The 27,969-nt window shown below is 41.9% G+C and overlaps 6 protein-coding genes across 8 annotated transcripts; 4 read left to right on the top strand and 2 right to left on the bottom strand.

The window, feature by feature from the left end:
• Positions 1-103: 103 nt before the first annotated feature.
• On the bottom strand, positions 104-2,003 carry LOC129581472 (UPF0545 protein C22orf39 homolog). Of its 2 annotated transcripts, none has more exons than XM_055472577.1 (5): positions 1,652-1,754; positions 1,477-1,522; positions 1,303-1,421; positions 681-826; positions 104-535 (listed from the first exon to the last, which is right to left on the bottom strand). In XM_055472577.1, the coding sequence occupies exons 2-5, from the start codon at positions 1,505-1,507 to the stop codon at positions 487-489; spliced, it is 345 nt and encodes a 114-aa protein (XP_055328552.1). In that variant the 5' UTR covers positions 1,508-1,522; positions 1,652-1,754; the 3' UTR covers positions 104-486. The 2 variants fall into 2 exon arrangements, with proteins under 2 accessions (XP_055328552.1, XP_055328551.1); XM_055472576.1 differs by having other exon boundaries at positions 113-535; positions 1,750-2,003.
• Positions 2,004-2,128: 125 nt separating this feature from the next.
• LOC129581476 (polycystic kidney disease 2-like 2 protein) lies at positions 2,129-7,386 on the top strand. Its single transcript, XM_055472581.1, has 14 exons — positions 2,129-2,564; positions 2,619-2,732; positions 2,825-2,943; positions 3,123-3,211; positions 3,266-3,484; positions 3,616-3,840; positions 3,941-4,214; positions 4,481-4,606; positions 4,705-4,854; positions 5,197-5,649; positions 5,767-5,813; positions 5,884-6,031; positions 6,260-6,350; positions 6,488-7,386. The coding sequence occupies exons 1-13, from the start codon at positions 2,300-2,302 to the stop codon at positions 6,347-6,349; spliced, it is 2,319 nt and encodes a 772-aa protein (XP_055328556.1). The 5' UTR covers positions 2,129-2,299; the 3' UTR covers position 6,350; positions 6,488-7,386.
• On the bottom strand, positions 6,672-10,760 carry LOC129581475 (eukaryotic translation elongation factor 2-like). The gene is made up of 8 exons (XM_055472580.1): positions 10,580-10,760; positions 9,734-9,847; positions 9,527-9,627; positions 9,266-9,462; positions 8,495-9,201; positions 8,062-8,402; positions 7,448-8,000; positions 6,672-7,384 (listed from the first exon to the last, which is right to left on the bottom strand). Exons 1-8 carry the CDS (start codon positions 10,580-10,582, stop codon positions 6,860-6,862), a joined length of 2,541 nt encoding a protein of 846 aa, XP_055328555.1. The 5' UTR covers positions 10,583-10,760; the 3' UTR covers positions 6,672-6,859.
• Positions 10,761-11,245: 485 nt separating this feature from the next.
• Positions 11,246-20,076, top strand: LOC129581474 (serine/threonine-protein kinase N2-like). 2 transcript variants are annotated; one of them, XM_055472579.1, is made up of 15 exons: positions 11,246-11,754; positions 12,993-13,125; positions 14,335-14,648; positions 14,757-14,890; positions 15,385-15,568; positions 15,646-15,797; positions 16,193-16,586; positions 16,644-16,756; positions 17,060-17,203; positions 17,490-17,983; positions 18,052-18,298; positions 18,383-18,534; positions 18,820-19,147; positions 19,250-19,390; positions 19,539-20,076. In XM_055472579.1, the coding sequence occupies exons 3-15, from the start codon at positions 14,549-14,551 to the stop codon at positions 19,680-19,682; spliced, it is 2,727 nt and encodes a 908-aa protein (XP_055328554.1). In that variant the 5' UTR covers positions 11,246-11,754; positions 12,993-13,125; positions 14,335-14,548; the 3' UTR covers positions 19,683-20,076. The 2 variants fall into 2 exon arrangements, with proteins under 2 accessions (XP_055328554.1, XP_055328553.1); XM_055472578.1 differs by having other exon boundaries at positions 12,993-13,116.
• Positions 20,077-21,938: 1,862 nt separating this feature from the next.
• On the top strand, positions 21,939-24,708 carry LOC129580874 (reticulon-1-like). The gene is made up of 6 exons (XM_055471601.1): positions 21,939-22,241; positions 22,286-22,323; positions 22,571-22,623; positions 22,776-22,832; positions 23,338-23,943; positions 24,192-24,708. The coding sequence occupies exons 1-6, from the start codon at positions 21,939-21,941 to the stop codon at positions 24,461-24,463; spliced, it is 1,329 nt and encodes a 442-aa protein (XP_055327576.1). The 3' UTR covers positions 24,464-24,708.
• Positions 24,709-25,898: 1,190 nt separating this feature from the next.
• On the top strand, positions 25,899-27,732 carry LOC129581264 (dual specificity protein phosphatase 14-like). The gene is made up of 2 exons (XM_055472240.1): positions 25,899-26,617; positions 27,143-27,732. The coding sequence occupies exons 1-2, from the start codon at positions 26,368-26,370 to the stop codon at positions 27,442-27,444; spliced, it is 552 nt and encodes a 183-aa protein (XP_055328215.1). The 5' UTR covers positions 25,899-26,367; the 3' UTR covers positions 27,445-27,732.
• The last annotated feature ends 237 nt before the right edge of the window (positions 27,733-27,969 follow it).

Genomic DNA, 27,969 nt, shown 5'->3' on the forward strand with positions numbered 1-27,969 from the left:
CCCAGCCAGCGAATCTCTCCTTTTGTGGAAAGTGAAGACGATGAGTAATCAACAAAGATCATACACTTTTTCTCATATGTATTCAATTCAACCCGCAGAATTCTATGGAAGCAAAGCTACGTACAATGCACTGAAGCAAAGTCGCCTCGGGCGCGATACTTGTGTGTATCGTATTTCTTATGAGACATTGCGTATCACGCTCATTTACAACCGACTAGCAAACACACATAAATTCATCACCACACACCGCCAAAAACGATGTAAAAGGCACAAAATGGTCGTTAAATCACTTCAACCACCAAGAGTTTCAAAGAAGCACTAAAGGATACATACTTCGAAGAACAGCAAGCTCCAGCAGTGTTCGCATTTTTCTTCATTTCGAAGATCCTGCGTACCTCCTCGTCCTGTCGGCGATCGTCTGCGCACTCCCATATCACAGATCTCATTGCATGTTTGGTCTTCTCCTTTGGACTTAGTACGGTCCTTTCATAATGATTTATCTTTTTCTTCCTTTTCGCGACTCCGAGCCAAAGGGCTACGAAACGAGAATGAGGACTGTTTCACAGTGCTCTTGTATGTATACGACGCTATCCATACATTTTAGCGACTGATTTCTTACATTCCTCCCAAGTGGCACAAGCAGATATTAAAATTTACAAAAGATTTCCGTGGAAGAATACCTGGTTTTGAAGAGGTTGTTAATGGTATTTGGCAGCGGCAAAGCCCAATCAGCCGGCGCCTCCGAGCGTTGCTCCCATACATCGTTGCTTACAGCATTCAGGGTGCGTTTCGCTACTCGCGCTTTTTCATGCTGCACGACCCTCTTCTACAAAAATTCCGATGTATATTATTAAAATATTATGCACCATGCATAATTTGTATGGTTCTCACACAACAAAAAAATGTTCCACCACTTTCTAACATTCAGCAAAAATCAAGAAAACATGTACGGCAGGTTCCCAAATGTTAATGTATAACCAGAAAACGTTGAAAAATTTATCGCAACGATGTCTGAAAAAATTGTAACAAGTGCTTCACTAACTTTACTGCAAACTAACAGCTATGTACAATGGTTATTATTAAATACGAGGAGTAGGCATTTACAGTGATTTACTGTAAGCATTCATTTTAGCGAAAAGGATGATAAGCTGCCGTGTGTCACTTGAAATTACACATAACACTGAACAACAACAAATTAACGTAAGCTGAAGAACTTTACAATGCCTGTGCAGGTTTATTCACCCGCTACAGGAAACACAAGTTCACAGTCCAAACATGTGCTCGGTACTTGGCAGTGCTTACCAGAGCGGCCTGATCCATCTTTTTGAACCACTGCAAGCAGTCCTTGAAGTCATCTTTCCACTCTTCGCACGAGAACGTCTCTCCCGTGGTAAACAACTGATGAAACCTTCCTCGGATCGCTGAAACAGTTCAGTATCAACACGGGCTCTCGCGTGAGGTGGCTGCGCATCTTACATTTGCACTCTCGGTATTCGTCGCGGTACATTTCGCAATCGCGAACCTGAAAAGAACTCGATAAACGCGCTGTCTCAGTATTTGCGGCGCATCAAGTTATTGGTAAATGGTACGTATTAAGTCCGTATTGCTACCGTTAAATTATCCCTGATCTATTACAATGTACGACGCTCACATCACCGAAGTTACGTCCAAGGTTCAATAACAAACTCTTCTTATAAGGAGAAAGTCACAAAGGCATTCAATATCTCCAAAAATGTAGAAATGTTTTACCATCCAAGAATTGGGCTCCTCATCCTCCGTTTGGCTCATGGCATCGGCTTCGACGAAACAGATATTTTTCCGAATGATGACAGAAACGAAAAACGTTAGGAACTGATTTAACCTGATTTAACTTCTGGAAGCAACAACATTTGAGTATTACAGAATTAATCGTAAGCGGTAAGCAATCACAAAATAATAAAAATAAATAAAAGGACTTCTGTATCGTATTGTACATTTGCAATCTGTTTAGAGCGCAGCTGCAATAAGCCTTCGTCAAAGAGAACAAATTTGTGTGCTGCCTCAAAGTGGCAACAGAATACAGCAGTATTGCAGTCGAACAGAAGAGTATCGTATAGTAAGTTGTTCCTTCGCTTCCTTGCCAGCACACTAGAAACTGGGAAGAATTATTTTTATTTTTTGCCCAGTTATTACCAACACATAAAAATTTGCCATCTGTATTTTTCTCTTGGATGCAAGATTTTTTTATGCGTTAATCTATTTTCCATTTTTTGGCAGTACAGTTTTGCACCCAATTTTTCACACGTATATTGTTTTTCTAATGGAAGCGAACGGGAGGAGGCCTACGGCTCCCGGCATACCAGCCCGGCAGTGGGATGGGACACCGAATAGACCGCCAGCATCCACACCTCCTCCATCTTTAAGGAATGCCGCTGTGCCGACGCCACGAGAAGATGAAACAAAACCGGTGGATAAGCGAGCGCCACGGCTAGTGCTCATTGACCCCAACATCGGGCTCCCTTCGAGAGATCCTAATCCGGATGAGCCCACAGGAATATGGTACACACTGAGGAAATCTATTCGAGGTAGGAAACTAGGTAAAAGCGCTCGATAAACTTTCAGTTAACACGTGATTCTAGCGTTCTGGGCTACGCGAGAAACCGAAGCAACCGTCACCAACCGGGAAGCATACGTGAGAACGACCTTACGCGAGCTATTCGTCTATGTCTTGTTCCTTGCGTGCATTATGATGAGTACGTTATGAGCTAATGTTTATTCGAAAACTTTACTGTGCGTTAAAAAAATTGATGGTCAGGGGGACTCACATATCGGCTGTTTTATTTAGTGACCTTTGGCGCGACTGATTCTTCTATGTTCTACCTGCATCGAGCAATGGAATTATCGTTCGTAGAAACCTCCCCGAGACCCTTCACTCAGCTGGTTTCGTTCAACGATGTTTACGAGGTGCTGTTTTGCAATACTGTTTAGCACATTGCAGTACCCGCAGCATATATGTAGATGTACAATATTGTACATGCATTACGCTACGTACCCACATTTACACACGTTTGCTTTATCTGGCATTAAGCATGTGGGATATTTTCCCAAGAACGATAAAACTATACTCTTTTGTTAAATTTTAGTATTACGAAGTCTCCTTAATAAATGGATTATTTTGGGAAGATTTGATGGAACTCCCTAAGCCCAATCGCTCAGACATACCGGACATTTTGTAAGTTTTCCAATACCCACTTTGTACCGGTGCAAAAAATTGTGTCGTTTTCAGATTTTCGCCAGAGTTCCAGAATATGACAGATTTTGATCCCCACGCGAATTTTATCTTTTACCACAACAAAATGTTGGGTGTGCCAAGGATGCGGCAACTGCGAGTTCGCAATGGAAGCTGCGGAATTCCGGAACAATTTCAAAGCTTTATATATTCTTGTTTTAATCACTTCACAAAGTCGGCTGAGGATCAACTTCCATTCGGCGGAGCGAACGTAACGTATGTACACATGAAGTAACTGCCCGCATACGCATTGATATATCCTAGATTTAAATTACCGGATCCTGTACAGACTCTGTACAGCACATTATGGACAAATAGGATTAGTGTGAATTTAGCCAGATTTTTAGATGGACCTATACACCAATGTCAAACTCTTCGCTCGCTGCGCATTGGGGAAAAATCTGCACTTACCATGACGGTGGATTTATACAAAATCTCAATTTAACGAAAAACGCAACTGTAAATATCATAAAACAAATGCGTCAACATCGGTGGCTGAGCGAAGGCACCCGGGCAGTTTTCATTGACCTTTCCACATACAACGCAAATCTCAATTTATTCGCCATCATTCGGTAGGGAATGCTAATTCGTAGCATGATACTGAAGTTCTCCGATCAGTTTACCAGTTGTTCAGTTCATTAATAGCATAAGATATACGACGTTAATTCCTAGATTGGTAACAGAATTTCCGGCGACCGGTGGTCTGGTCAATTCCGCAGACATTCGCGTGAGCAAGTTCATCAAATACGTGGACAATTGGGATTATGTTGTGCTGTTATTCGAGGGGCTATTTATTGTGTTTGTGCTGTATTATGTTGGTGAGGAAACAGTGGAATTGTTGACCTTAAGACATCATTACTTCCGCTCGTTCTGGAATGTGTTGGATCTCATTGTTTTGGCCATCTCCATCTGCTGCATTGCATTCGAAATCCAGCGTTACATGATGGTAAGTGTTCAGCAGCTTCATTAACAATAAGGAGTAAATTATTATTTAACTTATTAATTTTTATATGTATGGTATCATATTACCGTCTGATAGTTAAAAATTTTGAAACTGTTGATGGTGATTGTACAGAGTACAGTAGACGATCGTGCATAATGACACTCTGCAACTGTGTTGTTGCAGTTACCGCTTTTACCGACCGTATTACGTACGAACAGTTACCGATGTGAATATATATGAATGTCTTTACCATATACCTGATCTTTTAGGTAGAAGAATTTCTTGGCACGCTTCTCAGCAAACGGAATGAATTCGTTGACTTTCAATATTTAAGTTTTTACCATGCGTGCCTTAATAACGCCTTTGCCGTTTTGGGATTTCTTGCCTGGATCAAGGTATGTTTTACCAACGCCTTACTTATTGCACTGTGAACAAGATAAATAGTTATATAGACTATATTTCTTGTTGACCGGTTCTCTCTGCTTATTTGCAGCTGTTTAAGTATCTCAGTTTTAACAAAACCATGATGCAGTTGAGCTATACCTTGTCGAAGGCGGCCAAAGACATTTTCAACTTCGCCATAATGTTTTTCATCGTATTCTTCTCCTTTGCGCAGCTAGGGTACTTCATGTTTGGAACACAGGTACGGCACATAATTAAATTTTGTTTGTCGGCACCGGGAAATTCGCGATGGTTTCCGAGTAGTGTGCGTGTACAAACCTTCAAGAAATATATGTATTGTATTATAATCGCAAAGCAGTAATACTGTACTGTATGTGTATAGCATCTACTGCATTACCGTACAGATTAACGCCTGATTTTGGTTGATATCTGTTTTAAAAACTGCACAATGTACATAAATCACGAAGATAGTACAACACAACGATAGTACAACGGCTGGGATTTGCTAGCATTGCTTTGATTTCTGCTAAAGAAATCAAAGGATTGCTAGCATTTCTTTGATTTTCTTCTTTTTTATATTCAGCTGGAAGGATACAGCGATATTGGCAGTGCAGCCATGACCTTACTTCGAGTGATTCTGGGTGACTTTGATTTCGACCAACTGCAGAACGCTAACAGCGTTTTAGGACCGATATTCTTCTTTACCTACATCTTCTTCGTCTTTTTCGTGCTGTTCAACATGTTTCTGGCCATCATCAACGAGACCTACGCGGCCGTCAAAGAAGATCTGGCTACGCGTAGAAGTGATTTTGATATTGGCGAATATATCAAGAAAGGATTCGACCGAATTCTGCGTAAGCTTAACTGGAAATCGTTGAGGAAAAAAAAGCAAGAAGAACTTTTAGTCCATGATAAAGTCCTGAAACAGAAAGCCCTGGATGAATTGGCCCGCTGGCAGGACGACCTGAAGAACAGGGGATACACCGAAGAAGAAATCAAGACCGTTTTCGGCAACAGTGCGCTACTTCCGGGACAGGTGGGCTGCTTCCTAACGTTTCCCCTGGGCCTTACAATTAGTGATTTTTGTGTTAGATACCGGCGCTTTACAGACTATTGTGCTACTAACATTATAAAACTGTGCCGCGAATTTTAGGAAGAATACGAAACAATCGGAGGGATCGATGCCGCGAAGTTCAATGAGTGCGGGCAAGACATAGCAAATCTTTATTAGGACCAAGATATTTTTGCTGCATTCATAAATTAATTACAGAATGGAAAAGCGAATGCAAAAAATCGAAAGCGCTCTTAAAGCCATCATTGGGCATTTCGATGCAGCGCTCAACAAGCTGGACATGATGGAAAGAGCTAAACTGAACAGAGCAAAGAAAATGGACGCTATCATTGACCACCTGGACGAGGTACTGCTACTGCATGCTGCATGCACGTTTTTCTGTCAATCCCATCATTAATGTAAAATAAGTACTAAATAAACGGTTTGTAACAGAAGTAATAGCCCGACGTTTTTTACATTTACTGAACACATTTATTGAATGTGCAATACTTACGAGCACATCCAGAATTTATAAAAACCAAATTTATGGTATCATGAAAATTAATTGAGTTGAAGTTGTTTGCAAATTCAACAGGGAGAGTTCGTTACAAATGAACGTAAGGAAGAGCTAACAGCTCAAGATATCCAGAAGCGTCGTAACCGGAAACGATCGTCAAGACCTTAAGGTATGGAAACAACACTTTTCTGATAATCATCACAATGTTCAGTCTTCAGGTGCTTTAAAAGGGTGCATGGACATTTTTGAACAAGTACGCACAAAATTCTGAACGCAGGTTACACTACTTTTTTTGCAAAACTGCAGGAGCGGACCTAACCGGGAAACCACTGCCTTGCTCGCAAGGACCAACCTTAATCAATCAAGCAGCCATCTGAATAAGTATTTGCAACTACAGTCAAGGAAGTGCTGCGTTGCTGGAAAGTGTGAAAGATTCATATCGTGTGAACTGTTGAGTACCTGCCTACCATCCGCCCCAACAGCAAAGATGCCAATGTTTTCTTTTTATAGCAGAATAATTATTATGAATTAAGAAATTAACTAACGCAATAAAAAAGATTACGACGAACAAAGCGACAATACGGAACGACAACTACATTTTTTTAGCCTTTAAGCACAAAATTAAGCGAACCAAAGATGAAATATTAATCGATCGCACAAAATCCCACTTAACACAATTTAAAGCTTATCCAAATAATTGCTCAAATCTGGGACACCCTCCTTAAGACCCTTTCGCTTACGGGTGACGGCCACCACTTCGGCAGGCTTGCTCTTGCCGTCCATGGGATCACCTGGAAGGATCTGCCAGTGGTCGAAGACGCACTGAGGGAACGCCTGGCCACCAGTGTTTGAGCGCAGATCGGCCGTGAAGCCGAAGGACTCGTTTACCGGCAGGTAAGCCTTGACGACGAACATGGGCGTGCCCACCACTTGGCTTTCCTCGATGACGTGGCCACGACGACGATTCAGTACACCGTAGATACCACCGACAGCCGCCTCCGGACACTGGATTTCCACCAGGTACACCGGCTCTTGGAGACGAGGAGCGGCAGTCAAGACGCAGGCATAAAAGCACCGACGAGCTGTGGGGATGATCTGACCACCACCACGATGGATGGCATCAGCATGGAGTGTCACATCGTGTACGTTGAAGCGGATACCACGACAATTCTCTTCACAGAGTACACCTTCCTTTGTTGCCCACTATAAACAAAAACAGTCAGGTTTTCGATTCTCTGTTACATGTACGTACTATACGCGTTGTACCTGGAAACCAGCAACGACGGAATCCTTGATTTCGTTGAGGTATTGTACTCCCTTGGTGACGTCCATAAGAAGATTAGCGCCACTTGTTTCCGGACCAAAGCACCAAATCTTACGGGCTTCACCAACGTCATAACCGTACTTATCAGCCAGGATACGGCCACGGGCCTTAAACTCCTGCTTGGCGGTGATTTCACCTGATTCAATGTCTTCAGCCAGGCCGTCCGGCATCGGAACTGCCTTCATGTACAGACGATTGTGCTTGTTGGGTGATTTACTTAAGCACAGTTCAGATGACTCTTCTGACACGGTTTCACGGTAAGATACAACAGGATCTGACGTCTTGATCGGGATGCATGCGTGATCTTCTTCCAAGTCTTTCAAACAAATTTCCAAGTGCAATTCGCCAGCTCCGGCGATGATATGCTCACCGCTCTCTTCAATGATACATTGGACCATAGGATCGGACTTGGCCAAACGCTTCAAACCTTCCACCAATTTCGGCAAGTCTGCGGGATTTTTCGGCTCAACGGCAACACGCACGACGGGTGACACACTAAAACAGAATTAAACTCTGAACTAACCCCTACTACTTAAACAGCGCAATACACGCGTACCTGAATTTCATAACCTTCAGGTTGTGAGCATCCTTGAACGTGGTAATGGTACCCGTCTTGACCAAAAACTGGTCAACACCAACCAAACCGCAAATGTTACCACTGGGCACATCCTCAATGGCTTCCGTGCCACGACCCATCATCAAAACGGTACGCTGGATAGACTTTTCGTACAAATCGTCCTTCTTGCCGGGCACATAGTTCGGACCCATAATGCGCACTTTCTGACCGGTCTGCACGACCCCGGAAAACACGCGACCGAACGCGTAGAACCGACCCTTATCAGAAGTGGGTACCATCTTACTGATGTACATCATCAGCGGTCCGTTGGGATCACAGTTCTACAAAACCAAAACTCGCGTAAGCTCCGAGTGCAGTAAAATAACATCCAAACTACTACAACAAAGACGCCAGTGTTATCGCAGTGACTTACCTTAACAGCTACGGCAGCTTCGTCATCCATAGGTCCTTCGTACAACAACTCCATGCGGTACTTTTGCGCTGTTTGGGGTGACGGCAGATGGAGCGTGATCATCTGGAACAGCACTTCACCGGCTGGGAGCCACTGCTGGAAGATCGCCTTAAGCAAGTGTTTGCCTTCCTTTTCCTTATCTTCACCCTTCAGGACAATGTTCAGTTTCTCCATCAACTTGGCAGTTTCTTCTTTGTTGAACTTCATAACGGCATCGAACACCTTGTAGATGGGATCCAAGACAAACATATTGAAGGCACGCTTGTCATCAGCTTCACTCTTCTGTTTGGACCATTTCTTGGTCTTGGCGTTGTAGTAGTTCTCACCCCACAGTTTGTTCATCAACTTCTCCAAATCAATGCCGAATTTAGCGGCATACATTTCAGCGAACTGCTTCAGCGTAAAGGCCCATCCGTGCAGACCGCTACCAAAACCACAGTTGCCCTTGGAGGGGTCGATCTTGATGTCACCCATGGGGCCCGACTCGTCAGAGTAGGTAGCGATGATGACGTTGATGCTTTCCACAATACGTTGGAAGGTCTGGTAAAGGTCTTCCTGTTCCAGCTGCAACTCCAGGAGAGCACGATCCATCTTGTTCATGAAAAGGACTGGCTTAATGCGCTCAGCAATAGCTTGACGGAGCACAGTCTCGGTTTGCACACAGACACCTTTTAAAAACACCCAAAAAATTAACAAATGGTTCGGCCCGTCGACAATTTATTGTGCACGTACCACTGACGGCGTCGACGACAACGAGAGCTCCATCGGTAACACGGAGTGCAGCCGTCACTTCACTCGAGAAGTCCACGTGACCGGGAGAGTCGATCAAGTTGATAAGGAAACCGGGTGTGCGTTCCTTGTCGATTTGCGTTTCACCCTTGACAAGGGGAACGTCTTTGGCTTGCAGTTCGAAGTACATGGAGATGGCTCTGCGCAACAAAGAACCCGTTTTACATTTAACTTCACTGGCATGCGGACCACTGCGATACATACGTTGATTTGATGGTAATGCAACGTTCCTGCTCATCTTTGCGAGTGTCGGTAAATCGCATTTCACCTGCCTTCGACTGGGCAATGATACCGGCCTTGGTAACCTGCAAAACTTTTTCGTAGATATATTCGCTAAGTGGTACCGCTATTTGCTCTTCTTATACGATTTTGTCAAATTTTTTGAAAATTAACCGCTTGTACGTGGCATACCAAAGAATCAGTCAACGTAGATTTTCCGTGGTCGACGTGAGCGATGACGGACATGTTGCGGATGTTGGTCTTTTTGTCCATCATAGCACGAATTTCGTCGATCGTGAAGTTCACCTGGAAAAAGCATCATCACAAATAATAACTGTGATGAAAAGTACGCCGTGGATTTAATAAACTGCAAGTAGGCTGAAGCAGCCCAAAAAAACTTGAAGGCTGGAAAGGTTCACTTAAAATACGTGATCATGGTATCACTACAAATGCTCGGGTTTATAACAATGAGCTCCATTTAATAACGCCAAAAAATTTCGATTTCGCTGAACACAAGTCTTTCCTGTCATACTGATACTGCCAAATGCGCTGGGTTTTATGCTTGTTAGGAATGTTACTTATGTTAGCGCTAACACAGCCACGTGGCTGATTTATCCAAATTGTTAAGTATTTCAGTTTTCTGCATTACGTAATCGCTGCTATCTATTCAGCGCAGCAATTTTGCCTTAATTGCGGCTTATGGCTTATCCACGTCTTGTGGAGTCGTATTAAGAATAAAAACGAGAAAGATAGAGATCCACAACCGGTCTACGGCGGCGTACGCTCTTTTTTAAACGTACGAATTCAGCGCAAGATAAATTTTTGACTTACTGTTTTTCAACAACCAAAGAAAATAAAATATTATAAATATTTTTATAATCGGTGTAAATTTTCTGAAATGTTTTACAGTAAGTAATTTAACGATTACAAGCTGGGAGGAGCCGCGGCCCAAGAGTCCACGGCTAAAAGCAGCTTTCAAGGTTACATCTTGTCACAAACGGGAATCGTGACAGCTCGTCCCAATCGCAAAAGACTTACCATTTTTGCGGTTAGCAGGCAGTCTTCCGATTAAAATCTGCGACAACAACAGAATCGATGGAACGAGACAATTTTTTTGGGCTCCGGCGAAGAATGAAACTTCAGGAACCAGCAGGATTTTCAAAATTTAATATGCCGCAGTGCCAGATGGCAGACTGTTTCTGAGCAAGTGAGCTCATCGGCGAAGTCGGCTACGCTGCGTTACCGGTCCACAGAGTATCGAACCAGTCGAACCAGTTAACTCCGCCCACTCCGTAACCGAATCCACTGAACATGACTGATTGGCTGGTTTGACTCATTTCGTGTTTAACATTAAAAGCACGGATTTCCACCACATGCGCACAGTTTCTTTGGCCGCCCTCTTTCTTGTGTGATGCGCTTTAAATCGATAATTTTAAGTACTCGTACCTCTAAAAGCTTAATCTTTGCAGCGACTGGGACTTTTATTAAGCAGATTTTTAATAGACATTACGGAGATTTGAAATTTGTCAACTGAAGATTCGAAACTTTGGAAACAAGAAAGTCTACAAATTTGCAAAAATCTCGTGCTATTCAAACGGAGGCATTCTCCTGAGAGGCGGCAGTTAGTCGATAATTTGAGAAATTTTATGGCACTACACGTAGTCACGTAGTGCGTGAGAGAATTTTAATGGGCCGCATTCACCTGTGACTCATATCGGTGAGTCGCCGCCAGTCAACGCATGCATGCAAGAGAAACTTGTCCTCCCGCTTCTCTGAGCGAAAATCGGATATCCTTGGCATAGTCAACAAATTTATGTAATCCGCTCTGCACAAGACAAGATCTCGCATCTTTTACATCCCCTTGGGATCTACGCCGTTCACCACAGACTTGACCGTCTGCTCGTTATTCTCCGCGACTGAGTCATTTTTAAAAGATTTATCTTTCCGTGGTATGAGGAATTCCCTATTTTGCGATACGATGGAGATATGCAATATGCATGGCGAGTTGATGGTAGATTGCTTACGCAGTCACGCAACCACAATTGCTTCTAAAGTTTACATCAAGTGATCGAGTCACGTCCAAGTGGTATCCGCATTATTACTGTTATCCCTTATTTCTCGCTGGACGATGCTGGAGATCTTTGACTGCCGCTGCATCTTCTCTTGTTCCATTGGGGACGCATAAAAAATTTCGTTCAGCGCGTTGTGGAAAGGTACTGAAAACCAGAAAATTATTTTTGAGATGTTTAGGTCTGCGCTTTTCACCTCGTCAATAATCTGATGCTGCAAAGTGCTGTTGCAGAGTAATAGCGTAACTCGGTAACTGGTAACAACTAACAAGTTAACAGCGGCGACGTCAGAACATTGCAACAGGTTTGCACTTTGGCGGATGCAGAAATTTTGGTTATCCACACGGACTGTGTTCGCAGGATGTATGTAATTTGTGTTTTTGTCTATCCATTTTTCGCGAGTCAGTACTGATAGTTTTTGAAAATTTTCGTTAGATATGAGCTAATCATGTGTAAGTTTTATTTTCGACTTAAAAGTGTAAACGATATTGCCTCCGAATATCAAATCACAAAGATAACTTGGCCTAAAACTGACAATTGAAATTGTTGAGTAGAAACCGGTTTGTTTGGTCAGCAGAATTTATTGGGTTTAGACTTTAGGTTTCACACTTTCAATTTGTTTGTAACGCTTGTTGTAAGAAAATTGTTTGTAAATAAATAGATAGATACTACAGTATTGAACTATTATTTTATAGTTTTTGAAGTAGCCCGAAATTGTGGCTTGATATGTCGGGCCGGGCGTTTTTTAACTGCAAGCTGACAATGAGCGGGATACTTTCGTTTCTGTTCGTTGTCATCACGGTCACATGCATTCAGTTACTGGGTCATCTTCGATAAAGTGGTTGTAAACTTTTGAAAGGCTTGGATTTCAGATCACTAAAATTAAATATAACTGTTACTTCTTGTAATTTTTTTAGGTTCTAATTTTTTTAAGCTTTAGCAAGCTCTTTCGTTATGGAGCAGTAAAGTCACTGAGCTTACAGATATTTCCAAATATTTTTGTGCTATGCAGCGCATCCTTGCCAATTAATTTTTCTGTCCTCGTTGCTCTTGTGCGAGTATCTCAATTGAGATTTCGCGGTTGGGTATTTTTTCGGTGAGTTTGGCGCTGCCGTCAAATGAATAAACGGAATGAATTGAGCTGAAAATGAAGGTCAGCAGTGTTCTTTTACAGTTTATTTGTTAACGGTGTCACTGCGAGCGGTGGATACAAAATATGAAGCGTATTGAATGCGATTAATACTCTGCATGCTCATCTGCGCAACCCTCACGGTGCTTTTTCTCATCTGTCTCGCGCGCGCGTTTCCGTTCCTAACAATCGCCATCGGCGATCCTTGCTCTGTGAGAGCACTCTTGTTTTTTTAACCGTTTCTCTCCTGTAGGCTGCATTATTGATGGGATTTGGATGAAAGGCGTCATTTGTATCACGGAGTGATTGTTTTGGACATGTCTTCCAGTCAAATGGCGTCTTTGACAACACAATCGGGAGAGACATTCAGTGCGCCGGTAAGTCGGGTAAGAGCGAAGGAAAAAATAGCACCGAAAAATCTGAGCGTTATTTTCTTCGACTGGCCTTATGGCCAACTTGTCACAAGTCATTGACTGCTCAAGTGGTCGTTCACGTTTATCCATAATTATCTGCACAGAAAACTGAAGAATGTTTTCTTAATCAGGTGTTGGCGTTCTGGGTGTTTGATTGTAGTGGAGATGTTTATGACAAGCGCTAAATTTACCTTTGAAATATGACGGTAAATATGCACCATTAGGGTAATACTGGTTATTAGCGTTGTAAATAGTTTATTATGGTATTGATTTATCTCTGCAACGTAATCTCGTAAAAGCACGAGATTTTTTCGATCGATTTGCACTGGAAAATGAGAGAATTAAGTGCAGATTTGAGGAGATGGTCGGTGGGTTTCGACCTATTGATGTCTAATGAACCTGTCAGTCGATTGGGCGCCGAATTTGCTTTCAAGAGAGTGCACACGAACGTAAGGCTTTTAATTTGTTATCGATTTGTTAATAATTATCGTTCTTAACTCTGAGACACCAGACGTGTCTGAAGATTAAGGCCTGGGTGAAAATTGGTTATTGATTAATCCTGATAAAATCAGCTGATCAGTGCCAAGATTTCAGATTTAGCCAATTAAATCGTACGGGATAGTCAGAATTGAAACTACCTAACTCAACATCAGATTCCTGCTTCATACCAGCCTGTTAGAGGAGCTTTCCTTTTGGTTAGTTATAGACATCTCGCTAGTTACGGTTTTATGTGGGGACTGAAGAGCGGCGTTTATGTTACTCTGTATCATGATTTTACATCGAAATGCAGAAGTTCTACGGGAAAACATTTTCGAAATCTTTGGAAGAGAGATCGTCGTATTTTGTATCACGCTTCCGACGTGTACGTAACACTGAAATTGTCAGTTCAAGCACTGTGATGAAATTCCTGTGCCGTATAAATATGATGGTTCATGTTGCCTCTAGTAATTTTCGTTGGTACCGTTTTGTGAATTCTAAGTTGCAGTCGTTTACCGCGGTGCGGTGTCATGCGTTAGACCTGGATGATGATCAGAGATCGACTTTCTCCGTCAGCTCGCCCGTTACAGAATTCAAAAATTGTCAACCATTTGCAGCAATTATACGTACTTAATTTTTATGTTTCTATATAATCGTACGGTCGTTTTGTTGTCACTGATTTACAAAGTTCTGGAAATTTATTAGGGCCATCGCGGCAGCAGTGGTGACCATCCATTTCGCGATATCGAGGAGAAGTACGGAATAGCGGAAAATGGCGATGCCGATTTGATTCCTCGTATAGATCGCGTTATTGACTACCTGAAAAAATGAACTAAGGAAAGAACTGAAGCTCAAGGAAGGTGCGGAGAAGATTCGCAGAGTGACCACTGACCGCAGCAGCTCCACACAAGCTCGCAGCATGGTCAAGAAGTCCACATCTGTGTTGCTGGAATTACAAAAAGACCTGAATGATCTTAATAACTTTCGGTTGTTTGTGGTCGGTGGGGATTCGAAGCTTGGTATGTTTTTGAATTTTCTGCATGTTTTTTTACTGCTGGGAGAGTGGATATTTTGCTGCATTATGGTTTCGTAACCTGAAGATGTTTATGTTGTGTTTGGCTGGGCAGATGCGTCGCCCCGTGTTATGCCACGACGAGAACAAACGCTGTCTCAGGGAGATTCACTCGACGATCAGCACGAGTCCGATGCCCGCTTGGAGCATATTGCAATTCTGCAGCGACAGCTTGACCGTGAAATGATGGTAAGGTGTTGTAAGTTTGTAACTTGAGAAAGATTCGTCTAGTTATTCGTATGTCAACAGATGTTGATTCCTAGGTTGTAAAGTTTCACTTCGACGACAGTAATTACGGAAATTAGCAGATTTAACGGAAATTTGCACACACCTGAGTCTTAATAAATTAATTGCCCATTATTTCACATCTTAACTTTATTGTTATATTTTTGGAAAAACTGATGGCTGTTCGCTAACACGACATGTTTTGTTTATTAAAGTCAAAACGAATTTTTTTTGTGCTTACCATTAGTGCTTTTCGTTTTCGGTAATTTCCGTTAGTAGTTTCCTTTATGTTTTACTTAGTACAGTACTTTCCGTTATCGGTAAAATGTTTAAGTTCGTAATGGATGTGCGGTGTAATGAACTTTCATTATAAAACTACATACATACGACTTGTGAATTTTTATTGTATATATGTGTGTGGGGTACTCAGCCAGATTATTCAGATGTGATCCTTTTAGGTCAAACAAGGCGCCGAAAAGCTGTTGCTGACTTTGGGAACTGGTTCGACGATGCAAAATAAAGACAAAGTAAAACTTTACCAAGAGGCGGATAATATGTTACGTGAAAGCAAGAGTCGTATGGAATACATTCGCATGCAGATTCTGAGGGCGCAAGCTGCCGTGGAGAATGGTCAGAATGGGCGTAAGTGTGCGCATGTGTGGGAATGATAATTAAACTACCGAAGATAGCATGTTGTTGGTTGTTCTCTCTACAATTAGGTAACTGTCTCGGTCTGGAAACGCCGATTCAGGTCAGAATAGAGGATTTACGTCATCGTTTACGAGTGGAGGCGGCCCTGTGCGATGGTGCGCGAAATGTCATCAAGCTGCTTAACGCGACCAAGAATGCGGATAAAAAGGCTTTACAAGAAGTAAGTCTACTTGCATGTGCTTGAATAAAAAGTCCAAAACTTTGGGAAGTGTGTTGAAATAATATCATGCGCATTGAAGAAGTGTTGGCTATGATTTATATTTCCATGGCTTTTGAGTCGGATTCATTAAACTGTGTGTTGGCTGATTTAAATGTTAGTAACTGTTGAAGGTAACCCAGGTGCTCACATATTATCGTTCGCATTGCCCAATTTTTTAAGAACAGTTTAGCAATATTTAGTAGACGATATGTTGAAAATGTGCAAAAACGTGCAAATTCTGTCTACTGTAGTTATTTCTGTACACTACCTTTTGTTCGATTTCTTACCGTACCTTATTTGCAACTTCTTGGTTTGCTTATCAGATAATTACTGTAAATTGTGCTTGACTAACATAGGCAAACAACACTTTGGAGGAATCAGAAAACAAACTCCGTTTGATTCGTTTAAGTCTGGAACGTCGCATTCACGAGTTGGGAGACTGTCCACAGAGTTCTCTTCTGGCAAAAGAGCTGATAATCTATAGCCCAACCACGACATTTAATTATACACTGGCTGATGGCCGACACTCCGTTTACGCCTTTTCCGACGTGAAGGGATTAACATCGGATATTGTTCCTCCTTGTGTATCGAAACCTGCGCCCATTAGCGGAACATTAAATGTGCGGCTGGTGGGTTGTCAACGGCTTCTGGACGAAGTCCCTGGACGGTCCAAACCAGGACTGGGTCTCAGAAGTAAGGGATCGCTGAAAGGAAGAGTGTATAATGTCCGCGATGATAAAGATCATTCCAGTAAGTAAATGGTTCATATTTTATAGTTTAATAAGGTGTGAAAAAGTAACTGTGTAGGTGAAGTCATGGCGGTTCTTAAAATTGACAATAATCGGATCGTGGGTCAGACTGCTTGGAAAAGATGTAGCGAAAAAGCCTGGGATCAAAGATTCGAAATTACCCTCGACCGGGTAAAAATTCATAAGCGGTGTTAATGAAACATGCTAGATACCTGTATATGAACTAGAGTGTAAAGTTGCAAATAAAAGGTGCGTCTATCTATCTACGCATCTACTGTCGTATCTGTGTTTGCAACCTGCGGATTTAATACAGTTACAGGTTCGCTTGTAATCTGTGCTACAGCGGTTAGTCGTAACGACAACATTTGCCGTCCACGGTTCTGTGTTATGGATAGCACTAACATAGTGTTATAACATCGATTGTAGTGTTATAATTTTTGATTTCTACAATCAAATGAGCGTTATGTTTTGCAGGCAAGGGAACTAGAAATTGGTATATATTGGCACGATTATCGGGCGCTTTGTGGTGTGAAGTTCTTGAGGCTGGAAGATTTTATTGATAACGCTCGCAACGGTATCCCCCTTGAATTGGAGCCCCAAGGAACGTTATTTGCTGAGGTTTGTATGGATTATTGTCGGTCAACGTTTGTTGTGAATCACCCGTGACAGTTAGTATTACCCAATTTTATGTAAGAGATGTCTAGCACTATTTACGAGTTATAAGTGATATGCTGAAAAGAGAGGTTATAAATCGATAAATTTGAATATCGATGTCGATGCATATCAAGTTTCAATAGGAATTCTTCGCTAATTTATATTGTAAGTGGTAACATCCATTCGGGAGCCTTAGCACTTTAATGGTGATCGGCTAATCGTGAGCATACTAACAGTAATCCGGTTTCAGTTCCATTTTCAAAATCCAACTTTTTGTCCGAAACCCCGCCTCCAACGTCAAGATAAATTGTTTGGTAAACACAAGGGAAAAGTTTTACGACCCCACGAGCTGGGCATCAACATCGCTGCTTGGAGCCGCCTTTTGAAGAAGGAAGTGCCACAGATTGGTCCAGATGAGCGCTCTTTGATCGAAGACAGCGATATCCTCCCTCCTGCACCTCATGAGGCTGCTGCCGTGATCGAAGCCGAGCTGAAAAACCGAATGAGTCGGGAAGGCAGTACTGAGAGTGATTTGATCAACCTATCGAAGGATCGGAGGCGGAGTTCTGAGAAAGTGGTGAAGCAACGCAACGGGAGCGCACGGAGTGCCGAGGTGGTGAATTCTTACGCCGACAAGGCCGCGGGTTCCGTGTCTCCGAGGAAAACTCAGGTTCCGGAAATACCGCCTCGATCCGAATTTAATGGAGACTGGATTTCCGAAGCGCAGTTGAAGTTCAGTGCAATGTAAGTTGTCTAATGGATACAGTCATACATTTTATATTAGCGTAAGTGTAATGACATAATTTCTTTAGACCGGGACAGTGCACGTTGGACGACTTCCGGTTGATATCCGTTTTGGGTCGAGGTCACTTTGGTAAAGTAGTTTTGGCTCAGCACCAGCGGACGGAAGGTTATTTCGCAATCAAAGCTCTAAAGAAGGCCGATATTATTGCGCGTGACGAGATCGATAGTCTGCTGGCGGAGAAGCGAATATTTGAAACTGTTAATGCCATTCGTCATCCATTCTTAGTCAATTTATTTGCTTGTTTCCAGACGCAGGTATAAATAGCTCACATTAATGTTTGTGGTTGGTGCGGACTGTGCGGTGAATGACATCATTGATGGGTGTGTTTATGTTGACAGGATCATGTTTGTTTTGTTATGGAATATGCTTCGGGTGGAGATCTGATGATGCATATCCATGCCGAAATTTTCTCTGAACCGCGTGCATGTTTCTACGCAGCCTGTGTGTTACTGGGACTGGAGTATTTACACCAGAACAAAATTGTTTATCGGTAGGTTAAGGTTAAAATTTGAAAACCGCTTTGTTATGAGTTTCCTGCGGCGTACCAGTTTAATAGCTACAGTCCTGGAAAAGGACATCGGCTACAATTGACATAGATACGTTGCAGTACGGACTACAGATTTTTTGCCAAACCTGAAATCATACCAATTAAATACACGAAACAGGATATCTTTGTGGTCATAGCTGAAGCTGAACCTTTCGAAAATTTATGGAATTCGTATGGATTTAAAATTGAAATTGTAACGAATAAGTCTTGAATGGGCTGCTGTTTCAGTGATCTCAAGTTGGATAATTTACTGCTGGACGCGGAAGGTTACGTGAAGATTGCCGATTTTGGTTTATGTAAAGAAGGAATGGGATTTGGCGATCGCACGGGAACCTTTTGTGGGACGCCGGAATTCCTGGCACCGGAAGTGCTGACGGAAGCCTCTTATACCCGTGCGGTCGATTGGTGGGGTCTAGGAGTACTGGTGTTTGAAATGTTAGTCGGAGAATCACCTTTTCCTGGTGAAGACGAAGAAGAAGTCTTTGACAGTATTGTAAATGAAGAAGTCAAGTATCCACGGTTTCTCTCGATTGATGCAGTCGGACTGATGAAAAAGGTAGTTGATCAAACTTTACTTACCATTAACATTGGCTAGTTATCTGCACTAGCCAGTTTTCGTAAATTTTTTCAGTGTTTAAATTTAAACTTTTTGGTTCAGCTGTTGAGGAAGACGCCCGACAAACGTTTGGGTGCAAGTGAAGCGGATGCTGAAGAAATCAAAAAACAACCATTTTTTCGCAGCATAAAATGGGATGACCTTTTGCGAAAGAAGGTGAAACCACCATTCGTACCAAAAATTGTAAGTATTAAGCTGATTTATAAATTGAATGCATTTAATGTTTGTTTTCGGAAGAATGAGTCATCTAAGAAAGTTCTCAAAGAATGCTAATATTCGTAGAGAAGGCTTCCGCATTTGATTTTTGTGCAGCTTATTTTCCCTTTTTCAGGCATTTCAGGAAGACGTTAGTAATTTCGATCCAGAATTCACTGTGCTTAAAGCAGTGCTTACTCCGCCCAAAGAGCGGCGCAAGCTGAATACTGAGGAACACTCGATGTTCCATGATTTTGATTATGTATCTGAATGGTGTTAAGCCGGATGGTCGTTGGTTGGTCTTTCTATATTTTGTGCCCAATCTGTATGGACTTCGGGCCGTGGGTTCGGCTTGGCAGTTGCACTGCGTGGATGGGGCAGGCTGCAATCCTCTTCACTCTCTTGGCGTTTCGTTTTGTATCGAAAGAAATGATTTAATTTGTCCGTCATGGCTCAACAGTTCAATAGGAAGCGGAATTGATGATGTTTTTATACGTACTTAAATTTTGTTACGGGTTGCGATGCGGTTTGTAAAAATTTTGCAGCGCTGTTTTGAAGTTTGAGTTTTTCCAACCCTGATGCAGCTGTTTGGTTAATGTCGACAGTTCTGGACTTGAAAGTTCTACCAGTACTTAGTCGTCGGTATGGTTTTCTAATAAATTATTCTGAGTTGTTATTTGTGAAGGAAATCACAGAAGCGACTCAACCTGCTAGCTGGTAATATGAAATTTTTGCAGATGACAAAATCATTAGGCTTTTATTACTATGTCAGAAGATGGCAAGATTAAGCAAATAATTGTTATGCCAGCTTACAAATAACACAATGTACCTAGTGCGATTTGCTCCAAAGCAAAATGCAACCGGAAGTCGAAAATGATCGTGCTACCGAAAATTGAAATTGACGTCACGCCAAGGAAGCTGTGATTGGTCAGAGTTTTAGCTCGGCTCGGAAATTTGCCAGGCTAAGCATTTTGGCTGAACCTGTCATCTTCTGAAAATTCCAAAAAACCGAATTTTTGGAATTTTCATTTTCCCGTCTTCGGGGAGATGCCGAGAGTGTCTGAAATTCCAAATCTACTGTGTCGTCGTGCCGTACTCCCGTTGTCTAGCAGTTACGAATAACAATCTTTGAATTTATGTTTCTCCATGCATATTGCTACTGCCTTTTTTCAGTCGCACAGCACCTTTACCATGTCAAACTGCTTAACTTAAAAATATTGAAAATTCCAGTAAAAAAATGGGCGTAAATCCAATTAATGGTGCATTTTGAATTTTGCCACAAGCAGCACTTTGTCATCGCACGCGGTCTAATATCACGAGATGTAGTTTTAAAAATCTATACAACCTTGAACCAATCAGAACTCATGCCGCAAATCGATATACCACGGTATTAATAATTAGTATTAATTAATACAGTAGCTCCACGCATACAGTTAGCAAAATAATCTGAAGAACACAATCTATGAACATTTTGACCTGCGTTCTGAAAATACTTATTAAGCCATAGAAAAGTGTTTCATCCTAAAATTTTGTTAGCGTTTAACGCTAAAAAAAACCCGAGAAAAACGTAATTGAACAATAACCGGATTACGAAAACTGGGTTTTCATTATATGTAACAGAATTATCGCACATTTCTGATTTACCCGCATAAAATGCAATTATTAATTCCCATAAATTCTAATTAATAAGAGTTTCTCGTTTTTTAACGTTCTATTTGATGTATTTTGGCTATTACGTAATACGTGATTTAACTTATCGTTAGTATTTATACAATTATTATTTTTAACTCGTGGATTAATCATTGCAAGCACTTCTATTATTACCTGCTTTTTCAAATGCAGACCGAGTATTGTATGTACCGTATCTGTATGTACGTATACTGTATACAGATAATATATTATAATAATTATCGTATAAAGTAAATGCCTTTTAGAGTTCAGGTGCGTTCGTTGAACTTCGTTCTATAAAGTAATTTTAACAATTATAATATGAGCTTTCTATGATAATTATAATATGAGCTTTTTATTTAATTTTTTTCAGAATATCACTTTGCTTTAACGCGGTTTACAATTTTACATAAACATTTTTGAAACCAGCAAGTGCCAGATCAAATTTTACAAAATTTTTTGTTCCATAGTACAGTATAAAGTAGCCGATCGACATTCGACCCTGCCATTGGTGCTAAAAGTTTGATTCTGGGCGGGCACGGAATTGATCACCGCTAGTTCACGGCACGTGAAACAATACTAAAGGGATATTTGCCGCGCTTTCTGTGCGCACTTCTGCGTATCGATCGGGATTTTGCCCGTCTGCTGTCGATGTCCGTTGATTCACAGATATCGTTCCTCTGCTTCAAACGGAAGACTTATTTATACAAGGTTGACTCTACAGTAGTCAGATTATCGATCCCGTGGTTTATTAGCTCGATAGATTGACAACATTACAATTTTACATCTCTCGCTCTCCCGTTTCCGTGACCCGTGAGTGTAAATGCTAGCGCTGCAATTAGTTCAAGAGTGGAAAATTACTGGCGCAATGGAGAGCCACGAAGTCAAAGAATTCGTGCATCCCGATGGAACCTACTTGAGGGAGGAAAACCATACCGAGAAACCCCAGGAAACGACAGAAACTTTCGTTCGTACTCACGACGCAGCTGTGGAAGAGCCAGAGAATAAAGAGAATTCGTTGGATTTAAAGACTGATGGCAGCTTCGCTTCGACGGGAGATGCTTCGCTGAACTATTCGGGATTCGTGCGGGATTTGGCTGAAAAGAATCGCGATGGCAACTACAATCAGTCGCCTGACATGAGCAAGCTGAACATGTTGCAACAAGAGACAGTGTTTGAACAACGTGGAGCTGGCGAACCTAATGGGGACCTGAGCAAATTTATTCCTCCGACAATCTCAACATCCACTGTTGGTACGTTTGCATGGATATGTGGCCGTAATTTGCTTGTCGTATCTCGGTAACTGGTATCAGTTAATACACGATTGTGCACTTGCGGTATATTCAGCAATCAGCGGCGCTCGTTGATTTTTCGAAAAAATTATGCAGTGTTTCCTTCTTTTCTGAATGATTTCCGATGCGATGAACTAAATAGTTAGATCTTGAGTCAGAACATGGATTCTTACCTTTTGTAATTATTATTTTCTAATTTATTCGACAGTCACGAGCGACGATGGATCGTTTGGCGCCACTGGTCTCAACAACGAACTCCATGTAAGTTTATCGAAACAATTCACAATGTTTCATTGTATCTTGTATACAGTGTACTGTGTTGCGTAACGTTTTCTGTTTCGCTTCCGGAGATGCACTTTCGATTGTTTTATCACCGTTTATGCTAAAAGCGTGACATTCATGGGTATTTTTAGTTGAATACTCTGAAGGGAATGTCAGTGTCGCTGGTCGTGAGGAGCGAAATGAGAAAGGTACTACTACTTGTTAATTTTCTTTTTCCCGAAGAATTACAGTATGGTAAAAAAATGAATGTTGGTAAAATATTCACCCAATTAAACACAAACGTTGCTGCTTTAATGAAGAAGAAAGTCGCTGAAAATTGGCCGCACGGGTCTATGATTCTCAACGATTCGACTTCCAAATTTGCGTCTTTCAAAACTGGTGACTGCAGCGTGCTCGTATTTACGTTTTCACGTTTCCTTTACGGTTTATCTTGCGGCTGTCGGTGCTCATTTAGCAACAGCCATCGGTAATATTTGGCAGCATACTTTTGAAGTATTAGATTTGAATTGCGGTGCATGCCTGCTTTAATAAATTATTGCATCGCGCGGTAGTCGTTTATATCAGTGTGATTAGTTTCGCGTTGAATTGTCTGGAGGTGCCAGTTTTCCCGAAAGACGCAAATTATGGAGAAGCCAGAATGTCTTATCGAGCTTGGGAAAGCAAGAGTTCGCTTGTTAATGTATATTTTCGTAGATGACTGGCCGAAGCTGCCGGCCGTCAAAGGTAGCGCCTTGCACGCCGATGCTCCTTCCTTCGTTCCGCTGGCACAAACTGTCCATCGTCCCGATCAGCTGTCGCGTACGACCCTTGGTCAGCCGCATTTGGACTCGCCGATGGCCGAATTCGACGTCGACCGTCGTCGCACCAACAGTCACGGCAACATTCGTACCCGCCGCGCCCGTCCGCTGTCGCAGCACGTTGGCGATCTGATCATGTGGCGCAACACGAAGGACTCTGCGGTTATCTTCACCTTCGGCACTATTCTTCTATTGTCTCTCTCCTACTTCAGCCTGATCAGCATCTTCGCCTATTTGTCCATGATCACGTTGATGGTGATTACCACGTTCGTATTGATGCGCCAGGTTACATCGGCCTTTCAGCAACAGACGTCCGAGCATCCATTCCGAGGAGTAATTGGGAAGGATGTGGTTATCAGTCCGGAATATGCCCATCAGCAATTAGACAGTATTCTCAAGCCCTTGAATAATACACTGGTGAAGGTGCGCAATTTGTATTTGGCTGACAGTTTGGGACAGACACTGAAGTTAACCTTCATCATGTACCTCTTGACCTATGTCGGTAAGTTTTAACATGTATTAGCCAGTGGCTCAGAATTCTTTATCGCTGTTTAAGTATCGGTAAATGATGCAGTTTTTCAAAAACTGAAATTTGTTGCCAGTACGCCAACGGATAAGCATCAGCATTTGACATAAAATTGATTTGCATTCCCATTGAGGGCAGGCATCAACTTACTTGCTTGCGGTTGCGAATAAGTACTGCACGAGTTCATTGTTAACAATTTAACACTCTGTGCTCTTCTTGCTAAGGTTCCTGGTTTAACCTGCTTACTCTGCTGACGGTTGTGTGGATTGGTGCGTTCAGCATTCCGAAGTTATACGAGGCTAACAAGGAGCAAATTGACAGTGTGCTGGATGTGATTCTGGAAGGTCTGCGTGACGTGCGTCGCCAGGTGATGCGCGCGGCCAATCATCAGCTGGCTAAGATTCGTCCCGGAGCCCGACGTGTTAATTCCACCAAACGGGAAAACTTGGCCGGCAAGATTCGTACGCAACCGGAAGTCGCTTCCAAGTTGGAATGAATGGATATCCGATTTGCATGGAGGATTTTCTCTCACCGTTCGATTTTTCTTTTCTTAACCAGAGTGAGACATTAATTTGTTCTTTTTTGATCATTTACTCTGTTCCTACGTAATATTTTCTGCTACTGATGCTATGTCATTCCACTCATCCAGTGTGAATTGTGTACTGGTCGTTGTAATTACATTCTTTAAAGTTAATTCCATGGCGTTGAAAAGTTTTTGCCTGAAATAAACGCGTTCCATTGTTTACGTGTTTCTGAGTTACTCTTGAGAAAACTAAATTCTTATTGTTAGAAAATCATCGAGTCAAGTCATGAATTCTCGTTAAAGCAGGGCGAATTAGCGTTTATTGTAGGATGCTTCGGCTCCGATACCATGTTAAATGAATTTTATTTATGGCAAAAGCTGCCATCACTTGCCGAGGCTGCTTTGCAGTGCCATACGGTACGTTAGAACTTCGAACTTTTGAAGCCCGTCCCATTATTCTTCGTTTTCTGTAAGTAAACGTAAATATTAGGTCTCTTGACCTACAATAGGGAGATCAATAACAATTAACAATAATAATATTAGTGCGCTTGCGAAATGCAGGAAGTATCTGTACGGTATCTGTATAGGCTGTAGTCGGCGTCGCTACTGAAATTCCCTCTTATATTGCTGGAGGTATCGTTCAAATCGTTGAACTCTTCTAAATTTAATCGAAAGAACTGCGTTGAAGAGTGTCAAATCGACAGCCTCCACCAAGAAAAAAACATAACTTCGTTCATTCAAGTTAATATAACACCGCATTCAGGGCCAGACTGTCGTAGTCACCGAGTGACCTTAAAAATGCTGATGTCACTCTGTGTGGCTTTTTGCCTACTCTACTTAGGCTTCGAGACGAACCAGCTTGCGTGTACACCGGCTGCTACCGAAAGCGGGGTCAGCGACAAGCTTCAGCAAACCGGTTCCCGAGGCTAGAGGATGAGGAGTGGTGGTATATGCAAACGACAGCAGCATTGATTCTTTTGCTGAATAAGTATACATTTTTCATAAAGTGATATATCACCAGCATTTCACTCCAAATTCGGTGTCTCCCATGCAACATCTTCCGTGTCAGCATCGAACATCCGGTTGTTACGTAATTTCGCCATCGACACGCTATGCAGTACGCAAGGTATGTTACGCAATACAAATCAAGCACTTATTTTCGCTCGATTCGCTGGAAGATTATCGTTGTACTCACTTTCTAAAGTTGTACGAAGAGTTGCTCCCTACTGGGCTTATGAACCGACCGGAAATACTGCAGCGCTCGAAGTGTGTACTACTATGCATGCAGTACCATTTTGCTAGTACCGCAAAAAAATCGATGCTGACGCATTGATTTATGCTCGCGTGACATCAGACACAGCCCTGACTTTCAAACTTTCATAACTGGGTTTGTCTGTTTAGAAAGACACATGATCTTCTTAACGTTAAGCACCCGAGGTGGTCGCACTTTTACGCACATGTAAATTATTGAAAGAACTCATGTATAAGCTATGTACTTATGTGTATATTTAATCGTATTTCTCTACATACAGTAGTACTACATAGTACTTAATGCATAGTACTGCACACACAGTTTAAAATTCACTCTGTGCAATGCTGATTCATCTTTTTTGCTATAACAAACACTTGGCTTAATTTCGAATGCCATATTCTCCTAAACAGTATTGCTAAGTAATCCCTTTTATCTCCATTTAATTAGCGTCTTTTTTTTATCTGGAGTCGATTATTTATCAAGGTAAGGTTTGGTCGTTTTTTATCAGGACGCACCTTTGCTTTGTTCAGACAAATGGACCGGAAGTGAGTCGAAGCACGGATCTGGATTTCGTAAGAACTTCTGGCTTTAATTTTGCGCGGCAGCTCCTGTACGTGATATCAGAATGGTGGATAGATTTGGAAGGGTACACCAGATCGTGGACTTCCTGTATTTGTCGGGCGCCAACGGAGCTCGCCGGGATCATATTCGCGAGCGAGGAATTACATGCGTCATCAACTGCACTATCGAATTATCCAATCTTCCGCTCACCAATGTGGAGTTTATTAATGTTAAAGTGGATGATTCTCCGTATGCTTCCATAATTCGGTATTTTGACAGCTGCGCCGATAAAATCGAAGAACACCGATTAGCAGGTGAGAATATATTGTAAATTTGTTCAATCACTTGTACTAATTAAAAGTATTTTAATGATTTTTACATGCCCTGCTCAGTAGCTACCAGCTTGTACAAGGTGGTATGCAACTTTTGCAGTTGTGACAGTTGTAACATAGCTTTTTTGTTGTTAACTGAGCGCAAATGAGTTTCTGGCAATGCGGAATCTGAGAGATTAATAAAGTATTACCTAATCAGCAGGAGAAGGACTCATGAAATTTGCGCAAATTAATGCAACTGTTTTAATGCAGAGCCCAGTTGGCTTTGGATTCTTTTTAAATTTTCGAAACTGATGTTTTCCGAAAATTGAAAATACCTCTTATCACCGACGAAACCCAAATCTGAAAATTTCAAAACCCAGACAGAAGTACCTGCGTAGTACGGCTGCATTTAATTATAAGTCGCATTCACGGTCATAAGAAATGAGTGTATTGTACAAGCTTACGCCCGGCTTTCATACACATTATTCTTATTAAGTTTGTAATTGTGATGTACTTTTCTCATAGGTGGTAAAGTGTTGGTCCACTGTATGGCTGGCGTATCTCGTTCGGCGTCCATCGTAATTGCCTACTTAGTCAAGTATCAGAACTTATCCCTAAAGGAAGCGTATGCTGCTGTGCGTGCTGCTCGCTCCATTATTCGGCCCAATCCGGGCTTTTGGAAGCAGCTGATTGAATACGAATACCGCATTCGCAAGGAGGAATCAGTACGGATGGTTCCGTCGGCGTTCGGCATGATTCCCGACGTGTACGAAAGTGAAATGAAGCCTATGGGCTGGCTAAAGGTCAAAACTACGTTCAGGTTGTGATGGCTGATGTCTCCGGATCGGACGATATGGGTCATCTAAACTTTTGACCGTACTTCTGATCAGATTACATTTTTTTAAAAATTTTAGGATTTCGGACACATACATCTGATTTTGTTTTTGAAATAATGACACATTGCACACCTCATGGCGTATGTGCAGTGCTACAGATATATGTATCAAACACGGATGCAATTGCGGCCTGAAGTCTCAGTCGTTGTCAGTTTGTGACTGTTTGTTATTTTATTCTGTTATGTGACAATAGTTTTAAAATAATGTGATCTTGCGGTATTACGTACATAACAGATGTCGTGTGTACATGTACTTATTTTACTGCCTACAGGGCTTGCAGAAAATACTGCGTACCAAATTTATCACTTTCAGGGCGGATGAACGGAAATTTAAAACACAATAGTATTCAGTCCTGTCATTCTATAAGATGCTCAACACTCTTCTGCAGAACTTGCTAATGGCAAATGCGTAACGGTACTAGGATAATGAACTAATGGATTTTACAACTGAGGTGGA

The sequence above is a fragment of the Paramacrobiotus metropolitanus genome, unplaced genomic scaffold (assembly GCF_019649055.1).
Source record: "Paramacrobiotus metropolitanus isolate TYO unplaced genomic scaffold, Prichtersi_v1.0 Parri_scaffold0000005, whole genome shotgun sequence".
In the NCBI taxonomy this organism is placed as follows: domain Eukaryota; kingdom Metazoa; phylum Tardigrada; class Eutardigrada; order Parachela; family Macrobiotidae; genus Paramacrobiotus; species Paramacrobiotus metropolitanus.